We start from the raw sequence: 24,732 nt of genomic DNA on the forward strand, positions 1-24,732 counted from the left end.
GAGGAGTTAGTTGAGTTGGGCGCCAGAGCTCCGCGTGGTCAGTTGAGCAGTTGGTTTGACGGTAACAAGAAAGAGGAAGGATCCGTAAGCCAGGATATACAGAACAATGGCACTCTTCCGTTTCAGTCCAAAACGCTGTTTGGAAGTCCAGGTATGTGACAAACAAATTTACCGAAAAATGATCGGTCTTAAATCGCAATATGATGTTTGAATGATTCCTAAACCAGTACACGTTGTTCCGGTGCGGAATTCGAACGGTGAGCAGATGTTTGACGTGTATCATTAATTTTCTCAATTCTGGTGGGATGATTTTAACCCTATAATCATCCGGGCATACATACGTTACATCATTTGTTCGTTACCAGAACTTTGCACACCGTTCAGAGTTAAGACGCCGCGAGTTCTAGATACGAAGTAGGTGTTCTATCGACCGATGGCTTAACAACTTATTTTATAACACGATTGAGTCTGTAGGTATGCAAATTCGAAAACACGCGATTAATTGTGCGCATCACTTACATTGAAAGGGATTTATTAGTAAATCGAATAAAAGAATATTTTGTGATCAAAAGTTTTCTAATGTATCGAGCGTGGTCCCAGGAGTAGCTTTGCGAAGCTCTAGCAATGCACATTATTACAGACAAATACATATAATTTATAAACATCATACTGAATTGATTCGTGACATTCACAAATGACATAAAGTATTTCACGTAAAGATTACTAGACCGAATAAATACTATTTAATTTTGAAAAAAAGTTTACATAAAATTGTATATTGAACCATATAAGATTCACCTGATCAATAGAACTTCGTATTAATTTAGCCAAGCTTAATAGTAGTTACGTAATAAATTTATAAGAGGCACATAATCGCTATTATCCACTGTAAATTACAGATCAGACAAATAATAATTTAGTGATCGTGATAAACGATTTGCAGATTTAAACAGTATTGAAATGAAAACACAATTTTTTAATATTTCTGTCCACCATAGTATCGAGAGAAAATGAAAACTGCCTTGCACATTCGAAGATATATTTGTACCGCGGAACAATTCGTGCAAAGGTGTGCACTTGAAATTTTATAAATTGCATTGGGGGTGTAAAGTGTATAAACTAACAGTAGATCTCCTTTCGTCCGAAATGCGGAATTTCTCATGACCGCGGATCTGTCAGGGAGACCGATCACGAGTGTTGGCTTCATTCATCGACACTAAAAATAAAAGGTCGGTTGGTTCGCCTGAAATCGAGAGCTGTCAGTCGTGTTCTATTACGATGGATTCTTGTGATGCGTGTTTACCTAGCCAAACACGAATCACTAACCAAAATGGTATCTTGTCGAATTATGAGGTCACGAACACACGTTTGTAGGTCACAAGTACACACTGCGAGCAAAATACTTTCGAGAGAGAATCTCCTTCAGCGGTACAAATACAGAGATGCCCATTGAAGAGTGGACGGCATTACAATTTCGTAAGACACGATAATTTTAGAACGAATTCGAGGTCAAAATCTGTTCCATCCTCTTGATCCATATTGGTCGTGACCTGTTCTTGGCAGACACCTGCTTACCGATCGAACTTTGAACCGGTCACATATTAGAGTGTCCTACAAATATTATACGTATCAATCACGTTGCTTCCTGATTCTTTTTGAAGCGTCTACTAAAATGAAGTATTTGTATTAATATATCGTTGAAAAGCTTTTATTGTGCTGATTACAAAAATATATCTTCTATTTGCTTGTGTTTTCAGTTTTTGTTTCGTTTATTCTTTTTCAACGAGTTTTAAAAAGATTAATGTTGCTTTTGCGCCATTATTGAAAATAAATCAATCTGAATCTTGAAACATCTTTTTAAAGATTATATTTTGCTATAATTGTCAGTTCATAAATTAAGGTTTTGAAATGTGAAATTATTTACTGGGACAGCTTAATAGTTTTCGTTCAAACAGATTCTTCTCAACAAATTTGGTTTTACTTCGTTATCGAAACAATTCTAAATATCATATCTAAAGATACGAAATAGATGAAAATAATTAAAATAGAATTCTAAGCTAATCTACAATTTTAGACGTGTTAATCGTATCGTGATATTATTTTATAGACAATAAACGAGTAAATATCGGTCGTTCAATGATTAATCGCATTGTTCGTTTTATTTAAATCCCTCAGTTGGTTGAGATGAATTGGTGCACGTATAGTACGTACAGTCTACGTATATCCGCTGTAATTTTTGGCAGATTCGAAAACTTTTCGCCCAACTTATATATATGGCACGTTGGTTACCTAATATCATAGATATATGAACGCGACCTTCGGATCGCGTAACACTCTGTCCCAGTAGCGCCCATTTTTTTTTCTTTATAGAACAGAACAGTTTATTATTAACATTTGCTTCGCCTAATATGTTCAATTGTTACCAAAGCTTACTAGAAGTTCATCGATTACCTATTCGTCGGAACGTCTATTGTTGCAATTGCTATAAATAATAAGAAGAATTGAATAATAGAACGCTATACTCGATACCTTTTGCCAGGAATAAACAACGCTTGTTTTTAGATACAATCAAAACACCGATGATAGCCGCGTTGTGTCTCGTGCTCCTTGGTTTTATTTTTATATTCTTTTTTATTATCTTTACGGAGTTTCTACACTTCGTGCAACGTAAGATGTGTTCAATGAATTCGTTTATTACTAAACGTTGCTATTAAGCTTTATTAGATGAGTAACTATTATAAAAGTCTCCAATTTTGTTTGGAAATAAGTTTAATTCAATTGAATTATGAATTTTTGATTTTCTTTTAATAACTGTATGTTAAAGAATAAAAGCTGGATTCTAATACGTTTTAAGTGAAAATCACTGAAACCGTATGCGTTAACAGAGTTGATGGGACTTAATGGGCATCTACGAATACGGTTGGCCAGGAACCTTCAATTCAATTTTCTACTTTAATTATAATCTTCAGTCGTCGACTAGTAGACTGTTGCATTTCAGTGTTAATAAAGACTGGATCACGCGTGACACCCTCTTCGGTCATTTTAGCGCCATTTGATGATTATATGGCGCGAAATCAATTAGATAATTGTGGATCGTGAGTATATGCTATCTGGTAATGCCCTTCACAAGCTTGATAGTTATGTAATCAGAGATAACGAGCGTTGTCTGGTATATATGAAGCTGCGAACAATTAATCAAAAAGCTTGTCCTCTGATCTGACCGGGATTAGCGCTAAGCTTCTACGTTCGCAAATTCTAACGTTACTTTAACGAAAAAATGTTGTTTCGTCGCTATTAAGAACAATTAGAAGTTTACTTATTTGGATGGTTTTATCGTTCGTAAGGAATGTAATATTTTAACATATTGACCCATGTTAAATTTGCGTATGAAATACACTAGTTTACGGTTTTCTAGACAAAATACTAATAAGTTATGAAGTCGATGTTTCACGTGCCAAAACATCTACATAATGCTTAGACGTTTGAACGTCATTGAAACGGACGGCAAAATATGCTCTTAGGCTACAAATGATTACACCCCTGTTTGCTATTATTTACTCTGAGGTCGCCAAGTCCTCCCGTCTAATAGTTGGAATCTCCACACATCTTTGAAACGTGTTACGTAGTGCAGTGCACTTTCTAGTGCAAAGGTCGGTTTCACACAGTCCGATTTCTACAGTATCCAATTATTAAGGGCTAGGAGTGATCCTCTAAATATCTTAGTACAGTGTTTCTTTAAATTTTAAAAAATTTTTGTGTAAATTTCTTGGAGTAGAATTTAGTATATTTTTAAACTGCTTTAAAAAAAATGAATTTACAGAGTCGGTCAAAATTTAATTTCGTCGAAGACAAAGTGAATTTAAACTTTTTATTTGTTGTTTACCAATGCAACGCTAAAAACAAAATGTGAAACAAAATTAGCGTTAATAATAAATTAACTTGATCATTTTATTAGTCTTCTTACATTTTGGTAGGAATGCGGGCTAGTATCATTCGTGGCGTGGTAAAATACAAGCGTTAGTCATATTCGTTCGATGTGGTCCCCTATGAATTTGTCACCCATATCCGGTTGTCATGACATTCAACGTATCAACGTATTCAATAAAACATTAAATTAGTCTTCTGAATTACTGGTTAGCCAGAACTTTAACAGTAGGTATCTACATGCAGGATATCCATCCTAGTAATCGTAGTATAACCGGGAAATGAATGATTGCTTATACAAAAGCAAGTCGAAAATATAAAATAAAATACTTGATATGACCTTCTGTTACCTAAAGAAAACAACTTTGAATCCTGTGGGATATAGTGTACACAACTCTGTACATAGCAATGTGGCAGCATTTTGGCTAATAGTTCTAACAGAATTAACCTTAGAAGGTCTTGTTTTGGTTTACAGAATCATCCTAATTAAACGCAGTCTATATTGAAATTCGTCATATCGGGGCTCATAATTATGTGTTTTCTCGATTACAGAAGGACGTTTAATCCCTCAGATATGGCAAAAATTGGACCAACAAGTTATGTACCTTGAAAATTTTAGAACAAGTTTGAAAGACGGAGTCTTTACGTTGTATACATATACTATAGTTTCTTCAAACGCCACTGTCCCCCATACATTCGCACAGAATAATTTCCTGTCTCTAATTCCGGCTAGCTTATCTCATAATATGATTCCTCTCGGAATTTTACGCTGGTGTGTATACTCTGAGGATACAATTAAGCAAAACCTACGATATACGTATAGTACAGCTACGGTATAGTAGCTGAACGATGGACAAAAGTTTTAAGTACGAATCCCCATACCTGAGGGGTTAAACAAATTTATTTCTATATTTTTGACCTGTTTTTGCATACAAAATCACTTACTTCCCGGCTGTATTACGATTACTGAGGTTCACCGTGTATACATTCTCCATATTATTCTTGGTGTTCACTAGAGAGTTTTACTTTCTAGAGTAGGTCTCGAGAAAGAGTTGTTTCGAATTTGTAAGCGGAAGCGCCTTCATTTCGAAAATTGCCTCGTCACTCATAATCAAACTTAAAAATTTTATTCGACAACCAATAAGACCATGGTATAGAAATTCGTTCGTGACGTCTTCTCAATCGAGTAGTCGATAATTGAAAAATGTAGGTTCTGTAGAAATAATTAACGTACAGTGTGTTATTACCGTTTTTAAATGAATATAGCACTAGCTCTTTTTTTACAATCAAAATGACCGACCAAATGGGGATTTTAATTACGCGCCAGCCACTCGAGTCTACGGATAATTGAGCTGAAGAATCACGGGGAGCAGTTAGGGTGATTCCATGGCACGCATCCCTAACGTATATTGTACGAGCCAGTACTGTATAAACGAAATTCATTTTATGAATTTAAAAAAATGATATTCTGCCGTTGCTATAGTTCAAATTTAAAACACAGTATTCTTTTTTTGTTCTTCATAGTTTGTTTGCTCTCGAAAATTATTCAAACTCACGATTCCGTAATTGGATCTCTAAATTTCGTTAAAAAATATTAACGTTTAGCTTTTCAATGCATGGAGAGGTAAAATACAAGGTTTTAAACGTATGAACGAAATTGTGTAAATGTGTGCAACATAACATACTAGTGGAGTATATAATTTGGAGTTTATTTCCATTTGTTGAAATTTTCATATAGTTGTTTATTTACAACAATTTTCGTTTGAGAAATAAACAGAGTTTTGCTGGACAGATTTCGTTTATTATTATTTCTGATATATATAGCTTATTTCACGTTCGTTATATTTTTGGATTTCTGCAAAATTATGCAGAGAAGGGTTAAATTGTGATATTTGATCAAGATCAAGATCATCACGATAACTTTCTTCAACTTATTTAAAGTTATATTACTCTTATTTTAAATAACTCGGTTTTTTAAGTTGCGTGTTATGTCATTGCCTGTAAAATTTCAAGATATTCAATTATATTGTTAAGTTGTTGACGGCCATTGTTGCTCCGGAATAATTTGTAACAAAATGTTCCATTCTAAAATGCGTTACGTAAACGTGGTACCTCTCGATATTTTTTGAATATTATTATACCGGCATGGAAATAGTAACATATTATATTGATATAGATTGATTCGTTGATCTGAATCGTCGGTCAAGTTGAGAAAAAGCAATTGGAGTACCAAATGTATTTTTATTATACTTACGAACAGTATGAAGTTGTTTAAAAACATAAACAGTATTATTATATATCAATTTCTTCTTTTGCTGTTCTTTCTTCTGTTCTTAAACAACAACTTTGTACTGTTCGTAAGTATAATAAAAATACATTTAGTACTCCAATTGCTTTTTATTGCTTTTTAATGCTACGAGAAATCATTCCCTTCTTCCTTTCATGAACTCCCATTAATTTCCGACCTTCTGACGTATTTGATTAGGAATTTCAACTTTCTGCGCCGCCATCGAAGTTAAGCGGAGTAAGTTCTTATATAGTAAAATAAAGTTGTTATGTAAAGAACTTACTCCACTTAACTTCGACGGAGGCGCAGAAAGTTGAAATTCCTAAGCAAATGCGTCAGAAGGTCGGAAATTAATGGGAATTAATGAAACGAAGAAAGGAATCCTTTCTCGTAGCGAAGATTTCGATTATGCCAGCGAGCATTTGGCCAAGAAAGGAAATAAGGTCAAAGATCGTTTATGTCGCTGAAATATGCGTATGCACGGAAGTGATCACAGCTCGGCTTTTGACATAATATATTTGATATCATTTCCCCGCGGACCATAGAAAGTATCGTTCGCTTGTTTTCATGAAACGAGTAAAAGGGGAACGATGTTGTGTTACGTCATCGTGCCTCGAGGAAAAATCCCGAGCTCGTTCCTCGAGTGTAAGAACCAGAATTCTTCTTGAAAAGCTGATCGAGATCAACATTTTTGTTCCTAAATAATGAAACCAAAACAACATTTAACGATTTGTTTGCAAATTTTATACGATTATATTATTTGAAAGGAATTCGATTAAAGAATTCAATCTACGTCCACAAATAATTTAAAATAAAGTAAAATGAATAAAAAGAAACGTGTATGTACAAAAGGAAAGAGAACATATGATAAAAGTATACAGATACATAAAAATTATGTTAAGAATAGATAGAATAAAAATGGATGCTGCGATACAGTCATCTGTATTATTAATAACGAATAGTCTGAAAGAGTCGTAGGAAGGATTGAAAAGATCGATGTAGTTACAAAAAAAATTTGTTAGCATTAATTTATTTACCTAATAATATTCAATGTTCTATATAAAATAATCAAGGACGTGTCTCAGACTTGTATTTGGCATACAGAATGTAATTTATTGTAAATTATTAAGACACGTAACATGGTAGAAAATTAATTTGTGTGATGATAATAAATCAGTTATGATTCTACATTTATTCAGTGATAATTTGGACATGGACTTGTGACCAGGCATTAATTAAAGAGGAGGCTGGAGCTCCTAGCTTCAACATCCAAGGAGCCTCATTTTTTAAATATTAAAATTAATTTTTGTAAACACCTACTTAACGAAATTTATAACGTATTCCTAAAATAAATTAAGTTAAAATGTTAGCTATATAGCATCGTATAATTATGTTAATTATAAAGTGTACGATATAATTTGTTAGAAGTTAAATTAAACGATTTTTTCAATACGCAGTCACTACTGACAAAAAAACTATTAGCAAAAATGACTTCTATCGTTCAACTAATAGATAGTTATATGTATTAAATAATGATGATTCGTTAGATTTGTGGTAGTAGATCTAGTAGGCAAATATCTATGTTGCTCGTTAATAATTATATTCTTAGGCAGAGACGAAAGTTCATTGTTTCTTTGAATTTTTGTCGAAAGCTCAATAGGAAATTGAATTATAATGGTGATAATAGAGTAATGAGCGATACGATTGACCCAGTACACACAGACAACGTGAAACCATTGACGCGTGCACCCAAAGTTCAACGATGACATAGTGATGCGGATGAGAAATGCAGTGACGTTTGCTCGAGGTCACGCTTTCGTGAATTTTTAATGATACTGGCAGGCCTGTCGATCGCAGGAAACAGTGATACGCGACAATATTTTTCGAACGCGAGATTTTAACGATAATGGATGCTTTAGATAATGATCAGCCAGCAAACTGGTAACAAATAAACTTGCAAGATTGTATTCAATTTGGGCAATTTGTCAAATTATGGCTTTAATCTTGTGTGTACTTTAAATGATATTTCGAAAAGATGTATCTTATGCACACGTATACATTAGGTTTAACTGATAAGACAGCTTTTTCCCTGTCAGAATAATACTTTTACGAAATATATTGTGCAAAGCTTTTACGATAACGCAGGTACTCGAGTACTAAGGATGATGACACGAGCATTTTATCGAACCTACCTTATTCCTCTAATTTTATTATTTTGTTTCTGAATCATTGCTTACAAAATAAATTTTGACTTTAGAAATTATAATGTAATTATTCGAGAAGCTTATGACTAAATTCCCATAAAAACTATTTTGGTTAAGTATATTTAAAAAAAATCATTCTTGAAATAAATGTCTATTTATTGATTCAAAATATCAAAAGTCGATCTTGAATTAAAAGCAGTCGGTGAAAACATGTACTCAAAATTGGAATGATTATATTATGCATAGTAAATATGCAAAAAAAGCTATTAGGTATACAGGGTGTTCGGCCACCTCTAGCAAAAATTTTAATGAGCTATAGTAGAGGCCAAAATAAGACAAAAATCAAGAATACTAATTTGTTGGTGGAAGCTTCGTTAAAAAGTTATTAACGTTTAAAGTGCCGCTCTTACTGAATTTTTTTCTCGAAAATGCGCAAGATTTCGGGGGTATGTCTATTCACCAAAAATGACTGTAATTGAACCCTAGAACCGAAAATAATTTTTCCACAACGATTTGCAATTTTTTAATTTTCTCGAATAATTTCACACCTTCTCTATTTTTTTTCTCGAAAGTGGGCAGGATTTCGTGGGTATGTCTAATGACAAAAACTGATTGTAATTGACCCCCGCAACCGAAAATAATTTTTCCACAACGATTTGCAATTTTTTTTCTCCGTTGAAAAATTTAGGCACCTAATTGGATTTTCAGTAAAGAATTTTTTTCTCGAAAGTGCGTACGATTTCGGAGGTATGTGTAATGATAAAAAATGATTGTAATTGATCCCCGCAACCGAAAATAATTTTTTTAAAACGATTTGAAAAATTTTTTTTCGCCGAAAAATTTCAGCACCTACTCGATTTTTTTTCTCGAAAGTAGATAGGATTTCGGAGGTATGTATACTCACCAAAAATGATTGTAGTTGACCCCCGCAACCGAAAATAATTTTTCCAGAACGATTTGAAATTTTTGAATTTAATTGTTAATAACTTTTTAACGAAGCTTCCATCAACAAATTAGTATTCTTGATTTTCGTCTTATTTTGGCCTCTACTATCGCTCATTAAAATTTTTGCTAGAGGTGGCCGAACACCCTGTATAGTAATTAAAAAGAATTGAACAAAGTAATTAATACGTACGTGCAAAATGTTTACTAAATAATAATCGTTATTATTGTGAAAAATATATCATGAAAGAGAAGAACGAAAACGAAATTTCGTACGAGCTAAATTTACATTTCAGTGAACGGAATATTCCAGAATATCTTTTTGAAAAACATATCGAATTGCGTTGCTTTTGACGCAAATACCACGAGGTGTACTCAATAGGAAAGCCTTTAATAAGGCTAATAGGACCCTTTGGTGAGGATTCGTTGAAATTACACTGAAAGCCAGAAACAATACACACAAATCATCAAAAATTAAGGGGAATTTAAACGATTACGGTGAGCGTGCAGGTAACGCTGCAATCAGAATAACGTCAATACTCTGACGTAAGTCAGTACAGTACGTCAGTTCACTGCGACAGAACATGCTCATTGATTTTAAATTTAATTGAGCCTCCAGTATCGTTACTTACTTTAATATTTGGATTATCGTCTTTGTAAATTTTGATACATGCATCGTACGTAATAAATTGGAACAACAATTCAGATTGGAGACGTTGATTTCGTTTATCATTTGAATAAATATTGATACAAAGATTTCTAATCGATAATCGCTGACGATAAATTTCTTGTGAAGTATTTGATATCAACCTCGTCACTGAAACAATCTTTCCGGTGTAGATTCCATCAGACGACTGCATAAATCAACGTCACTTCTACTCTTGAATAATGTGCGACTGGTAAACACTGCTTGCAAACATTACCTTCGTTATTTCGATGTGAATAATTTTATCTAATGGTCGAAACAGTTATGAAACATCTTAAATGGAATATTTTTTAAATAAAAGTTCTTACATTATAAGTTTCGGCGAGAACAGATAAATCACAAATCTTAGTTCGAATAGAATTTATGCGATATAAAAATTAAAATTTTTCTATCACGAGAGCAGATGTTTTGTTCGTCTATTCCAAAAAAGTTGCATGAATTAAATCTACTTATTATCTTCGTGTCATTTATTCAAAATAAACATATTAATAATTTATTATTAAATTGTGTATAATATGATACTTCGTTGTCAAATAAAACTATAATAATATATTATAAATATGGTATGATAGAAACGTTGTAACTTGCATTATACAAATTGTAAAATATCTGTTCCACGAAAACAATTTTTAAAATAATTTTTAATAATAAAAATCTCTTTTAAACAAGAAATATAAGAACAGTGCAAACGTCGAAGATCATTGCTTCTTTAACGAATAAATAAAAAATTTTAATTAATGGGTTATCGGATAATTTATCGAAAACATAACTACGACTTCAAAATTTTCATTCCAAACGCACAATCATGTCTACAAGAAGTTTTAATAATATTGAGTTTCAAAGTTACAAACCCGGAAATCATTATTATTAAAATTTATCTGAGATACGATTGTGTTTCCGGAAAGGAAATTCTTGAGGCCTAGTTGTGTTTACGGTGAATTATAATATTCCTATATACAGGGTGTTCGGCCACCTCTAGCAAAAATTTTAATGAGCGATAGTAGAGGCCAAAATAAGACGAAAATCAAGAATACTAATTTGTTGGTGGAAGCTTCGTTAAAAAGTTATTAACGTTTAAAGTGCCGCTCTTACTGAATTTTTTTCTCGAAAATGCGCAAGATTTCGGGGGTATGTCTATTCACCAAAAATGACTGTAATTGAACCCTAGAACCGAAAATAATTTTTCCACAACGATTTGCAATTTTTTAATTTTCTCGAATAATTTCACACCTTCTCTATTTTTTTTCTCGAAAGTGGGCAGGATTTCGTGGGTATGTCTAATGACAAAAACTGATTGTAATTGACCCCCGCAACCGAAAATAATTTTTCCACAACGATTTGCAATTTTTTTTCTCCGTTGAAAAATTTAGGCACCTAATTGGATTTTCAGTAAGGAATTTTTTTCTCGAAAGTGCGTACGATTTCGGAGGTATGTGTAATGATAAAAAATGATTGTAATTGATCCCCGCAACCGAAAATAATTTTTTTAAAACGATTTGAAAAATTTTTTTTCGCCGAAAAATTTCAGCACCTACTCGATTTTTTTTTCTCGAAAGTAGATAGGATTTCGGAGGTATGTATACTCACCAAAAATGATTGTAGTTGACCCCCGCAACCGAAAATAATTTTTCCAGAACGATTTGAAATTTTTGAATTTAATTGTTAATAACTTTTTAACGAAGCTTCCATCAACAAATTAGTATTCTTGATTTTCGTCTTATTTTGGCCTCTACTGTCGCTCATTAAAATTTTTGCTAGAGGTGGCCGAACACCCTGTATATTGCTCTTCATTAAACAAAAAAATAATTGTTTCTTTAAATCTCTGATCTTATCAATATACCATATGTACGTTCAACTCGTAAACAAAATTCGTTCAACGACTCGCGTTTGATTTCATCGGGAAGTTCAGTTTTATCAAAAAATACGATGCTTTCTGTTTACCAACGTGTTAATTAAATTGTGGTAGATCATTGCTTTTGCACTGTTTGTTGACGCAGGAATTTTATCTACGACTTGAATCGCATGATCAAGATTTTACGTATCGATTCGAATTGTATCGCTCGATAAAAGTTTCGCATGTCATATTCAATCACTCTTGCGACGATTAAAAATTCTTTTAAATATAGACGATGGAAAAAGTAACATGTACGCGATGATATAAAAATTGCGATGTTACGTATTCTTGAGTATATAATAATGTGTATATCATATCTATGCCATTAGTTTTATGTAGATATAAACGTTGTCTAGTCATTAAAAACCCTTATCGTTTGCTATTGTGCCATTACAATTTCCACTTGTATGTTTTTTTCTACACATGTTCCTAACGTTAAAAAAAAACCAAAGTCGCATGTCATCGCGAAAAAAACTAAAGGAAAAGTTTAATGGTTGGAATAAAACTGCTAACACATCAAATTGGACCTCGTTAGTCGATCGTTCGAGAAATCTTTCCAACTTGAAAGTTGGCCCTACACGATACTACGGGCTAGCGATGGGTTCAAGTTACGACGCGTCGACCCCGTTACACTCTATACTATATTTTCTTCTCTCGAGAGTAATTTTGTCCCTTTGAACTTAGTTCATTTGCAGCGTACGCACTATTGATAATGATTGTCGGATCTGTCGAACGTCGAGCGGCTGGTATCGCAGCGAAAATAAAATTCGAATAGAGTGCAACGGGGTCGTCGCGTCGTAACTTGAACCCATTGCTGGCCGCACGCGCGTTCAGTCGCGTAGGGCCTATTTAAAAAAACAAGATAAAAATATTAGATAGCTTTTCTATCATTATTTTGTTTCAACAAAATAAAAAGTCGAGATTTTTGGAAAATCAACTTGCTTGCATACGTAACTATTATACTCTATCGCTTTTTCTTTCCTTTTTTTTTTTATACAGCAGTGCTCTCGTTAAACCAAAATCGACTTTTAAATATCAATCCTAAATACAATAAATAACTTTTTGGAAATTTTTTTCTACGAAATAAACAGCATATTTTTAAGAACTTCTGATTGGTGGGTTCGATATATCTCTCCCTGATCTTTTGAGGGTTAATTCTATACGAAGCGATTCGATCAAATATTTAATTAGATTATTACCAAAGTGAACATTAAATATGGGTAAATTTATTTTTAAACAATTTGTATATAATTCTATTAGAATTCTTGGTTTCACTGTGTAATTTAGAAATTATACACGTGCATACGACTCTTATTTTTAAATGGCTTATTACCATAAATAGCTCATAAACAATCTAGACACAAAACTGTACTAGTATTTATTTCGAAAGGTCAATAATTTTAATCATGGCAATTATTTATATTAACATACTTTGACAGTAGTATCAGTATATCAGTTTGTTCATTCAAGTAATAATATAACAAGTTGAAACGGAAACGTATTTATTCGTAAATAGTTGATTAATCATTTCGTGAAAATTTGACACTCTCTTCATTATATTGTTTGAATAATAATTACGCAGCGATTAACTTACGAGCTCGTGCGAGTTAATTAATATGTACTACGTTATACCACTTATTAATTACACGATACCATGGGTCGTATTCTATATTAGCTACAACGCGTGTTGAACTTTGTTCGTAACCGACTAATTATCGCGCATCATAAAAAGCTCAGACTGTAAAAATTATATTGGTTATTGCTATTTACGAGTCGACGCCCCTCTTTCGCCTTCCTTTTTTTTCTTTCTAACGATTCTGCCATTTTACCTTTATAGCTCAGTCGAAATAGGCATTGCAGGTGGAGAAAATTATATCGTCAAGAAAAAAATAACTTGTTATAAGGAATCCATGTGGTGTTATGGTTGGATTTGAGTTTATTTCATTTAATATCAGCTCCTGACAATGCTGTATTTTTTTCTGGACAAAATAATTTTTTTATATTCAGGTATTTCCATGTCTAACTTCACTGGTTTTATATTCGTCTATAAATGGCCGAGAGTTCAAGTCTGTACATAAAATATGGACATACCTTCGAGGCTGAATCGTCGTACAAAATTAGTAAAGCTCATATCTGACCTTGTTACCAAATGAATGTTCCAATAGTTCAAAGCATAGCTCGTTCTATTCAGATATCCTATTCAGTACCTTTTAACATGATCTTGTTCACTTCCAATTGTATTCTGTATCTAAGATTATCCGAGATAGGAAATATTATTAGAATGCAAAACTCATTTTACCGCTTTTTGATACATATTTTTCGTTTTATTTTCTGAGACTTAACTTAAATTTTAAATCGATCTATCCACAAATTCGCTCAAACTATTATTACAATCGTTCCAGCCATTTCTTATGACGCAGTAACGAACGAGACTGCGTTTTATGTGTGTAAATACATGGATTTGAAATACATGGAACGATTTCGTAATATCCATTGAATCGTTTCAATCCATTCTCCTCTTAAAGTACGTAGCAAACATTTACAATTCCACTTTCTAGAGAGGCGGGCGAACGATTACAGTATTAGATGTTTGAACGAATTTCTTTATTATTTTTGTGTACTGAATGCACATCTAAACACTTCCTTACATTTTATGAAACTATTGTACTATACGCATGATTGTAATAAATTTACACTTCAAAACCGTCTAAATAAATTACAAAAAACAATAATAATGACTGCAGGGACATGCAGTAAACAGAAATATTCGTTATAACTAGACTGCGGATTTTTATGCAAATTCATACTTTGATTAATAAAATTAACGGAATGAGAGCTTTGTAGAGGGTTGTTTCAATCCCTAAATATATTAATTCGTATCTTGCTTTAAGTATTCCTTATATTTTTGCAAATTAAGTGCACTCTGTAGTTTTTTGAAAATTAAAATTTCCCATAAATGCATAAACATCCGCAGTCTAGTTATAACAAATTTATACATCATATGAAGTTATAATATTTATACGGCATAAAAACAGCGACAAAAACTGTTTGTAGCATATAAAAACGTAAATGTAATAAAAATTTTAACGAGAGATTCTAGAAGCCAAAATAAAACAAAAATTAAGAATACTAATTTGTTGATTGGGCCTTCGTTAAAAAGTTATTAAAAAATTAAATTAAAAAACTTGTCCACCTTCCTGAATTTTTTTCTCGAAAGTGGATAGGATTTCGAGGGTATGTCAATTCACCAAAAATTATTGTAATTGACCTCTGCAACTGAAAATAATTTTTTTAGAACGATTTGAAATTTTTTTTTTCGCTGAATTTAGGCACCTTGTCGATTTTCCTTCAAAATTCGTTTTTCATTTTTAATAAATTTGTTTGACGCTGTACAGAAAAGTTGTCTAATACTTTTTTATAGCTACCCATAAGCTCTACTTCAGAAAAAAGTTTCATTGAAATATATTCACTATTGTATGAGTTATGGCTGTTTGAAAATTGGACCATTTTTATGGGGTTTTCCTCATTTTGCGAGGTCAAGGATCAACTTTTCGAATATTTTTGCGATTTTCACATATTCTTCACTAAAATACGCGTAGTTTGCTATTTGAAAAATTAAAATTGTCTAAACCGTTCAGAAGTTATGACGTTTTAAAGATTCGCATGTAATTTTCGGGGAACCATTTCTGGCCTCACATTAGATTTTCGGTAAGGAATTTTTTTCTCGAAAATGTGTAGGATTTCGGGGGTATGTGTATTGACCTAAAATGATTGTAATTGACCCCTGCAACCAAAAATAATTTTTCCAGAATGATTTGAAATTTTTTAATTTAATTTTTTAATAACTTTTTAACGAAGCCACAATCAAGAAATCGATATTTTTGATTTTCGTCTCATTTTGGCCTTTAGAATTTTCCATTAAAATTTTTCCCAAGGGTGGCCGAACACCCTGTTATATAATGTTTGTACTGTAAGCCGTCGATATGCTTATACATATTAGGTCTACCAGAAAGTTGTGATCTTTTCTTTGAAGTAAAAACAAATAATAAATTTGTACACTGATTATTAATATTAACAACTTCTTCCCATCTTGATGGAGAAAAAGAACTTTTCATAAGATACTTTTCTATGCCTGTAATTGAAATGTATGGTGAACGGCCAGAACTTTCTGGTAGATCCAATTCATTAGTGAACAAATATGAATGTTAACAGAATTAATTCCACGAGGCAAACTGTGTTCACGTCATATTTCAGTGACTCTCCTTACGAGCAAGAGAAACGAGGAGAGGTAGAACCGACAATATCGTTCAAATGCTAATTAGATTCGATGAGTCCGCGCTGAGTAAATGAATTGAATCAGAAAAGGTTAAATCTCTATTTGATTTGCAACGATACCCGCAACAGGAATAAAAGTCACCGTCAATCTGTTCAATTAGTATTTTGTTACATCGTTGCTGATACAACTTGAGATCCGTCTTACGTTACATTTCAAGTATATTGTTACCTGCATTTCAAACGATAAATTCCCGACATTAACTCGTCGTGCCGCGACACTCAGCGCGTGAGATATATTCTTATATTACTTTCACGTTGAAATCCGATGACAGATGCTATAACGCGTATAATTAATTGCTATTCTTGGCAAATATTATTCAACGATAATAATACTCGTACACTGCTCGAAGTAATTAGGGAATCATATATTGGGTTGGACAAAAAGTTCGTACAATTCTCAACACGTCAATAGAAAGTGATGTTTTTCTTAGTATAATGCGGTTTCTATTTTAATTTAAATATAACTTTTTCTTCATTTTTTAATCGGCTTCATAATTGAGCATTCTTAAAAATTCATCTCTTTGTAAAAAATTAATGCAATGTATGCCAAAAATACTTCTTCTTGGATATCTATCCATCTTTTTATCAATTTTTAAATATACGATTAGGGGAATCTTCTAGTATGAAGTGCATTTTTTAGACTTTCTCGGGGAACTAAATCACCTTTTGCGATCATATTTACAACGTTTATTTCTATATGTTTCAGTGATATTTTAAAATTTTTTGGGCGAAAAAAAGTTGAAATTGGTGGCCCTACGTACTCTCAAACGTAGTCGTTTTTAAAAAGGGTTGTCTCACGATGTTTATAATTCCAATAATTATTTGAAATGGAAAAATGTAAAAGATTCTTAATTAGTATGAGTTTGGCTATAAGTGGTAGTAGAATAAAAACTTTTTTTCAATTTCAGGGCCCTAAAGAAAGGCATAAGGTTTTACAAATATATTTTCCAGACTATATTCTCTAAGAAATGGTTAAAAATCGATTTTTTCAAAGGTTCAGAGGTTCTAGAAGACTCCCTTAAATATTATCTATCAAATAAATACGTGATTTTATACATTTTATGTTAGTTGCATTTCAGAGGGTCGAAATAATCGCTAAAATTTGCACGAACCTTTTAGCCAACCCAATACTTAAATGAATTTCCTTCCCAAGAAAGTAAATGGGCATTGTTGAAATGAAAGTTGGAGCAAAAACTCCAGCATGTTACACAAGATGTCCTACATACTGTACCAGTTCATTACTCCAATAATAATGGAAACAGTAAAAATTGCTTTTTTAATTCCGAAACGACAATAGATTAAAACGTTTCATGAAAGTTTAATGAGCGTAAAAAAAAGAAACGAGCTGACGTTCTGTTTCTAGGAATTCGTTAACAATACCCTGTCTGCCGCGCGAAAGACTCCATTGAACCTGGAAATACGAACAGAAGTATTTTCAGAATTTTTAATTGTGTAGCAAAAACTATTATAAACGATCACAATCTGTACGGAACATGCGTTAGATATTCAGTAAAAAATTGCTACATATTAAATACACGTTTGATCTAATCTGTTGAATTATTCTCACTCATGAATACTTAATTATTCCAAGCAGTGCACGTTCTTCATTTAAATATATATACTTTTTAATTTGTTAGGTAATATCGTACGCGTCGAGTCTAATAAATATAATTCACTGGCTAATTTCCAAATTGTTTCAAATTGAATGTAATCTTCTTTTGTAACATTGAATGTCACAGTAATACAAAGGATGCAATTTTCTTGTTACAAGTGCATTATGTAGTTTAAATTAAACAACACGTGAAATTATTTATTTATAGTCGACGGATCGTTTGAAGCTCTGGCCGTTTTCCAAATATGAAATAATCTAGGTACATATCAAATAGCGTTCTGAACATATTTTTGCATTTCTGGTTCGTAAATAAGGTACTGATCAGGAAAGAGCATACGTTATACTAAAGCATTGATGTAACACGTGGCATTCTCTTTGTCTAATAATAGACTGTGCTCCGAAAATTATTAAGTAACCTTTTATAAAGCATTGGACGGATAAGTAACTACTTTAACTGTTTTTTATCTGTCTATGATTACGTGTTCCTAATGATACTTACAGATCACGCTGTTATATAAGAGAATTGAGCATTCGTATATTTTGGTTAGAATTTTGAATATTTCACGAAGGGAAGTAGATGATTAAAATTTAAATATTTAGTGTTTTCATAAATAATGCGACCTTCTTCGAAATTGTTTAACCGATTTGCAATGCTGATTTTGTCTATCTAATTGCATTCTCTATGTATATATTATATACATTTTTTGTCACTGCAATTACATTACTTCCTTTTTTTCATTCGTACATAAATTCAGTAAAACGTGTTGAATGTATACTTTCATCGCTTATAATTTGCAATTTAAGCTTTTAAAATAAGCGAAAGATTTGCAATCGTCAAACTTTGTTCCATTAATTCTATTTAAGTAGAACGTATTAACAAAGTTCCATAATAAATTCTAACACTTGTATATAAAATTTTATTGCTTTATTTCATAGTCGCCGGAGAAACGTATTATGTACTTTTGGACCAATTTAATATTTCGACCATAGTAATCTGTAAAATTCGTAATACGTGTACCGATGAATGGCATATTCATTGGAAAGGTTAAGGCCACTTGCAATTTATATTCAAGAGCATATTGTACACTAAAGACAGTTTCGTCCGGAGTTCTGTATGACTATACACTATTACACTTATGTAAAAATAGCGCTGATCGAAACCGTATCATTTAACAGAGAATGATACCAGCAAATAGGATAAAGTGAACGTTTTTTTAACTAAATTTTATATTTAAAGAATATCCAAACATTTGATCATTTATTAAAAATATTTCTTTTATTATCTAAGCAATAATAATATTTTTTTAATCATCTTTCATTAGAAAAGTTCGCCCTATTGCATTATAACTCGGAAGAATAATTATCGAAATAAATTCGAGTTGAATCAGTACAGGTCGCAATAAATATTTATCTAAATGATACTTTAGTTTAAAAAATGTTTTCAATCAGTAAGAACAGAACAATCAGCATTGATCGTTTGAAATGCCGTTTTTGATTGGTTAACTAGTCGAATGTATTACTTATTAGTAATCGTTTACTCTCAATTTGCGGTCTTCAAACTCTTAACGAACATTTGAATTACAAAATTGTTACATCGATTATTGCTCCTACGTTAAATAGTCTATCAAATGATTCTTTCTATTCTTGACCTTGTATGAACTTGAGTAGCATTACGTTACGTGTGACAACCGCATGTGTGTAAGATAGAAGAAACTTTAACTTTCCAATAAAAAGAACTCTGTTCACATTCAAAGCTTTATTGTAAATTTTCAAAATTTATTTAATTACAGTGCACCCTTTCTAAAAGCTAGTGACGCGTTTTCTATTCCATTAAATTAATAAATAAATTTTTATTCATTCTCTTATAGAAAACTACTGTAAATTTTCAGAAATCTAGTCGAGTAAATTTTTTACTATTTTTATTAAAAGTTACGAACGAGCCAATTTAACCTCTGCAGTAGTTCTAATGTTAACTTCGTCCTATGACATTTTTCTCTATCTACAAGCGTTTTAGCTTGCCTCCGTTCTGTCGAATACTCTATTTATTAAGAATGAGGTCTATACAGAGTATTGATTACATAGGCTTCACATCGATATCGTTCCTCCATAAAGAAAAGAGTGTTAACTTTGATTGTCTCGAAACACGATTTTGGCAGATTCTCCCGTATTTCAAATAACGATGAATATCGAAATGGAACAGGACCATCTCGGTCAGTGTTCCCTTTACCTTTTTCTGTAGAGATTTCACCTCGACCTAATTCCTCATATACGTCGCAAAACGCGGTCGCACATCGATGTTTGCACCAAGCTTCACCCACAAGCTTAGCGCTATGTATCTAGACACTTCTGTATCGCTAGGTAAACAATCAGTCATCTGGTCGGATAGAAACAATAGATAGTGGAATAATACGTGAAATACCACGGTGTTCTGAAAACACCGAAGAAAAAGTTTTACGCAGTCGTACAAACTAATAATTTTAATACATATTTTCGATCTATTCTCAGTGGGTAAAGCTATTTTCGCTGGGTCTGTCTAATGTCTCTCTCTCTGAGAACATAATGACTTGAAAATAAAAAGGTAGAAAAGTAGAAAACATAACTCAAAAGTTTTGGATCATAACAGATGAATTGATTATTAAGATATTATTTTTAGAAATAATAGGTATAGCGTTACAATAGTTAATTTAATTCTTTTATTTTGAAAAACGTGTCCCTCTTGTCCCAGATTGTATAACACGTCGTTAATAAGATACTTTAATTGAGAACGAAATTAAGAAGAACGAAGAATTAAAAAAAAACGTGTATAATCTACAATATATTATTCAAATGGTATGAATATAGGCCTAATTTCGACACGCTATCGTTGAACTGAGTTTATCGATGTAATAACCACAAAATACTCTGCCAAAAATAAATCCGTCCTTGGGAAGAGATATTTGAAAAGTTATTACCGTGCATCTTTCTATTGCAGATCTATCGCACGAGACTCGCGAATACAACAATAACTGGTTTGCATGAAGATGTCAATCACAATAATTTTTTGTAATTCAAGTTTTACGGTGATTTTCCCCAAGGTCTGCATTCTGATAATGAACTTTAACGCGTGACCCCGTAACCTCGAGGTGAAGCTCATGATTTATTAGAGTTCTCATGGTCTTCGATGCTCTCCGATAAAGAAAACGATATCTACAGCATTTGAATATTCGAGTGTGCTTCGAATCATACATTCTGAATTATAACTTTCGCTCAGCATTTATAATTATTCGCATTATGTAATATTATCGAATCTAGTTTCGTATGAATTATTTAAAAAAATGTATAAAAAATTGATAGAATTAAATACTATGAATATTATAGATAAATAACTAAAATATAATTATAATATAAATACGTAAATATAATAGATAATTTGTATTAACAACAGAAGGTTTTTTTCTTATTATTATTATTAAAATACTCTACGTTGGGATTTTTGTACTTCCAGATAGAATTCATTTGATGTCCTTCGCGTGTAAGCTCTATTAATCAAATGATCATTATGTGTTATTCCTTTATTTTACGACGTAAAATTTACGTAATCTAGCAATGACACACAATTGTCGTCGAAAAGCAATACGACGATAGTTGGTAGATTCATAACGAGAATTCATCTGTATTTTTATTTATTAATTTAAATAGGTACTAATTCTTTTCTTTCACAAATTATAACAAACTAAACAAATAATTTTAATTTATTATCACGAATTGGAAAAATGAAATGCATACTCGTTTTATTATTATTCCAAACACAACGTTTGAAAGCACAAGAAAGTATCTCGTTACTAATTTAATTTATGGAATAATGAACTTACCAGAGCATGAAGCGCAGAACTTTCATTACCAGATAGCCTCTGCTGATCAAAACAATATCATAATTGACTTTTATCGAAATAATCAAAAGTCAATTACAAGTGATTTTTTATCGAAATTAATGACGTTCATCCGCTCTAAACAGAACGTATTATTACGTCCTCCGTTGTTATAAAAAAAAAAACAAATGAAAATTATTAACAGTGAATAGAAACAAAAAGATGTAAAAGAAATACGAGTTGGTATATTTATATTACTGGAAATTATATATTAATCTACAATGCAAAAACTTGCATAAAGTTATAGATTGCGTGTCGCTCTTTTCTTAACAAAATCATTTGTTATATAGTTGCAGGCAATGTAAAATTATTTCCAATATTATATAAATTACCAGTTCATTATTTTCAATGATGAAAAACTAAAATATTAGATGATAATAATATTTAGCTGGTGGATTATACTTGAATTTCGATTTATTGGCGCATAATAGAAAATAAAAAATTCAATGCTCCATTTCAATTCAAACATTCCTATTGTAAGCAGCCACGTAACTTGTTAATTTTTCATACAAAGAATTGTAGATGAAGCGATATAACAATTTTAAATCCATTCGATCATCGATTAATTGTCCGCATTTCTTTTTCAGAAATTAACTTCCACAGTCTTCTTGAGACAATTATCCGATAGCTCCACCGATCTGAAGAAAGTTTTAACCGAAAAGATCCCGAAGGAACAAGAACGCGTCAAGAATTTCCGTAAACAGCATGGATCTACCAAAGTTGGCGAAGTTACCGTTGACATGGTATGCACATTATCGTTATGCAATTTCAGATGCATCGCGTGTATCGTAATCGGTAATAGATCGTTTCGACAAAGAAATAGCATAGTATACGACGTTACGTGAGCCTCTCATCACGAAGGAAAGACTTTTTATAGCAAATATAGTGTAACGAGTTACTTTTTTTAAGATTGACAAGAACCGTAACGTGGAATGATCATACGTCGTTGCGTGCTTATCATGTGATCGCTTATCACGAATACGCATATCATTAATTTGCTGCGATACTTCAACTTATTGAAAGCACATGATACAAACTGTCCATTATAAATAGTCTTTTTATTTAATATTAAGTGTAGAAATAATATTTGTGGCAATAAATGTTAATACAAAATCGTTGGACGTAATTTATCTAAACATCTTAATGCATTTTTCAAGTGCGCAAAGTCTTTCGTGCGATTACTTACCCAATCATAGGTACTTATGTAGTAGTAGGTTTTAAAATAAAAAGTTTGAAAATTAGTCATTTTAAAAACAATTTTTTTCAATCGTTTTGAGAAAAAAAAATAGTCTAAATGAAAAATCCATATCCTTATTTATTCAATATCTCTCAACCAGTACGTAATAAAATTGTAAACCTAAAAGTTTCATTTTTATTGCAATTAATTTAAAAAGCGAATTTTGGTTTATCCAATTAAGTATTCGCAATTAATGACAAAAAATGATTTTAAAATGCAAATAAAAAAAACTTAGGATTGAGAGTAATTAAATTTCTTAATAATTGTACGTGTAAGTATTGCAATTACACAATTACTCAAATATGATATTATATTTTTTGTAATAAAGTTTTTTTGAAATTTCCTTTTATCTTTCACGTTAAAAAGTCTTTCCTACGTAAAGCCAATCCTGTTATATTCTCTTGTGTCATATTATTTGCAATTTAATTGTCCCAATATGATATATTCAAATATCATTACTTTGTAGATGTATGGCGGTATGCGTGGAATCAAAGGTCTCGTATGGGAACCATCCGTCTTGGACCCGGAAGAAGGTATCAGATTCCGAGGAAAATCAATCCCCGAATGTCAGAAGCTATTGCCGAAAGCTTCCGGTGGCGCAGAGCCTCTTCCAGAAGGTCTCTTCTGGCTGTTGATCACCGGTGACGTTCCCACCGACGCCCAAGCGAAAGCTCTTTCCCAAGAATGGGCGTCGAGGAGCGCGCTGCCCGACCATGTGGTCAAAGCACTGAACAACTTCCCAAAATCGGTTCATCCTATGACTCAATTCTCTGCGGCCATCACTCTGTTAAACAGCGAAAGTGAATTTGTAAAGGCCTACACCAAAGGTGTACACAAGACCAAATACTGGGAGACCGTCTACGAGGATTCGATGAATTTGATCGCTAAATTGCCAGTAGTGGCCGCCACGATCTACAGAAACATTTATAAGGGTGGCAAAGGTTTGGGATCCGTCGATGCTGGCAAAGATTGGTCCTGGAATTTCGCGAGCATGCTTGGCTACGATAACCCCCAATTCATCGAACTGATGCGCTTATACCTGACGATCCACTCCGACCACGAAGGTGGAAATGTTTCGGCGCACACGACCCACTTGGTGGGTTCGGCGTTGTCCGACCCCTATCTGTCGTTCGCAGCTGGTATGAACGGCCTAGCCGGACCTCTTCACGGTCTCGCGAATCAAGAAGTGCTTGTATGGCTGGAGAAACTCCGCTCTCAAGTTGGAGACAGCCCCAGCGACGACAAACTTAAAGAATTCATTTGGAACACTTTGAAGAGCGGCCAAGTCGTTCCCGGATACGGCCACGCTGTACTCAGAAAGACTGATCCTAGGTACACTTGCCAGAGAGAGTTCGCGATGAAACATTTGCCGGACGACAAACTGTTCAAGGTAAAAATTTTTATACAGTTTAGTCGAAACTACAATTCAGGACACAATGCTAAGAAACTAAAAATTAATTATTCTTACTGGATATAGAGCTGTTCTAAACTTTATAGTACAACCTTTAGGTACACATAGCACTCATAAAAATAAGCAAAAACGTATTAGTAAGAACGAATTGCTGCTTTTAAGTCTCACTCGATAGCTACGAATAAAATATTGAAATATGTGGAACCGTTTCGAGTGACACAATATATAAAGTGTCTTATCATTTTGTCCAGTATTTTGTTCGATAATGTCCT

At 32.6% G+C, this 24,732-nt stretch overlaps 1 protein-coding gene across 1 annotated transcript in view; it reads left to right on the plus strand.

The window, feature by feature from the left end:
* The window catches only part of LOC122401802 (probable citrate synthase 2, mitochondrial), a 26,274-nt gene continuing 1,542 nt past the window's right edge, over window positions 1-24,732 (plus strand). Inside the window, exons 1-3 of the mRNA XM_043404164.1 lie at window positions 1-151; window positions 22,400-22,555; window positions 23,516-24,439. Coding sequence (XP_043260099.1) covers window positions 107-151; window positions 22,400-22,555; window positions 23,516-24,439 — 1,125 coding nt within the window. The 5' untranslated portion in view covers window positions 1-106. The remainder of the gene's footprint in view (window positions 152-22,399; window positions 22,556-23,515; window positions 24,440-24,732) is intronic.

The sequence above is a fragment of the Colletes gigas genome, unplaced genomic scaffold (assembly GCF_013123115.1).
Source record: "Colletes gigas isolate AHSC1104 unplaced genomic scaffold, ASM1312311v1 Colletes_gigas_Sc00028, whole genome shotgun sequence".
NCBI classification, from domain to species: domain Eukaryota; kingdom Metazoa; phylum Arthropoda; class Insecta; order Hymenoptera; family Colletidae; genus Colletes; species Colletes gigas.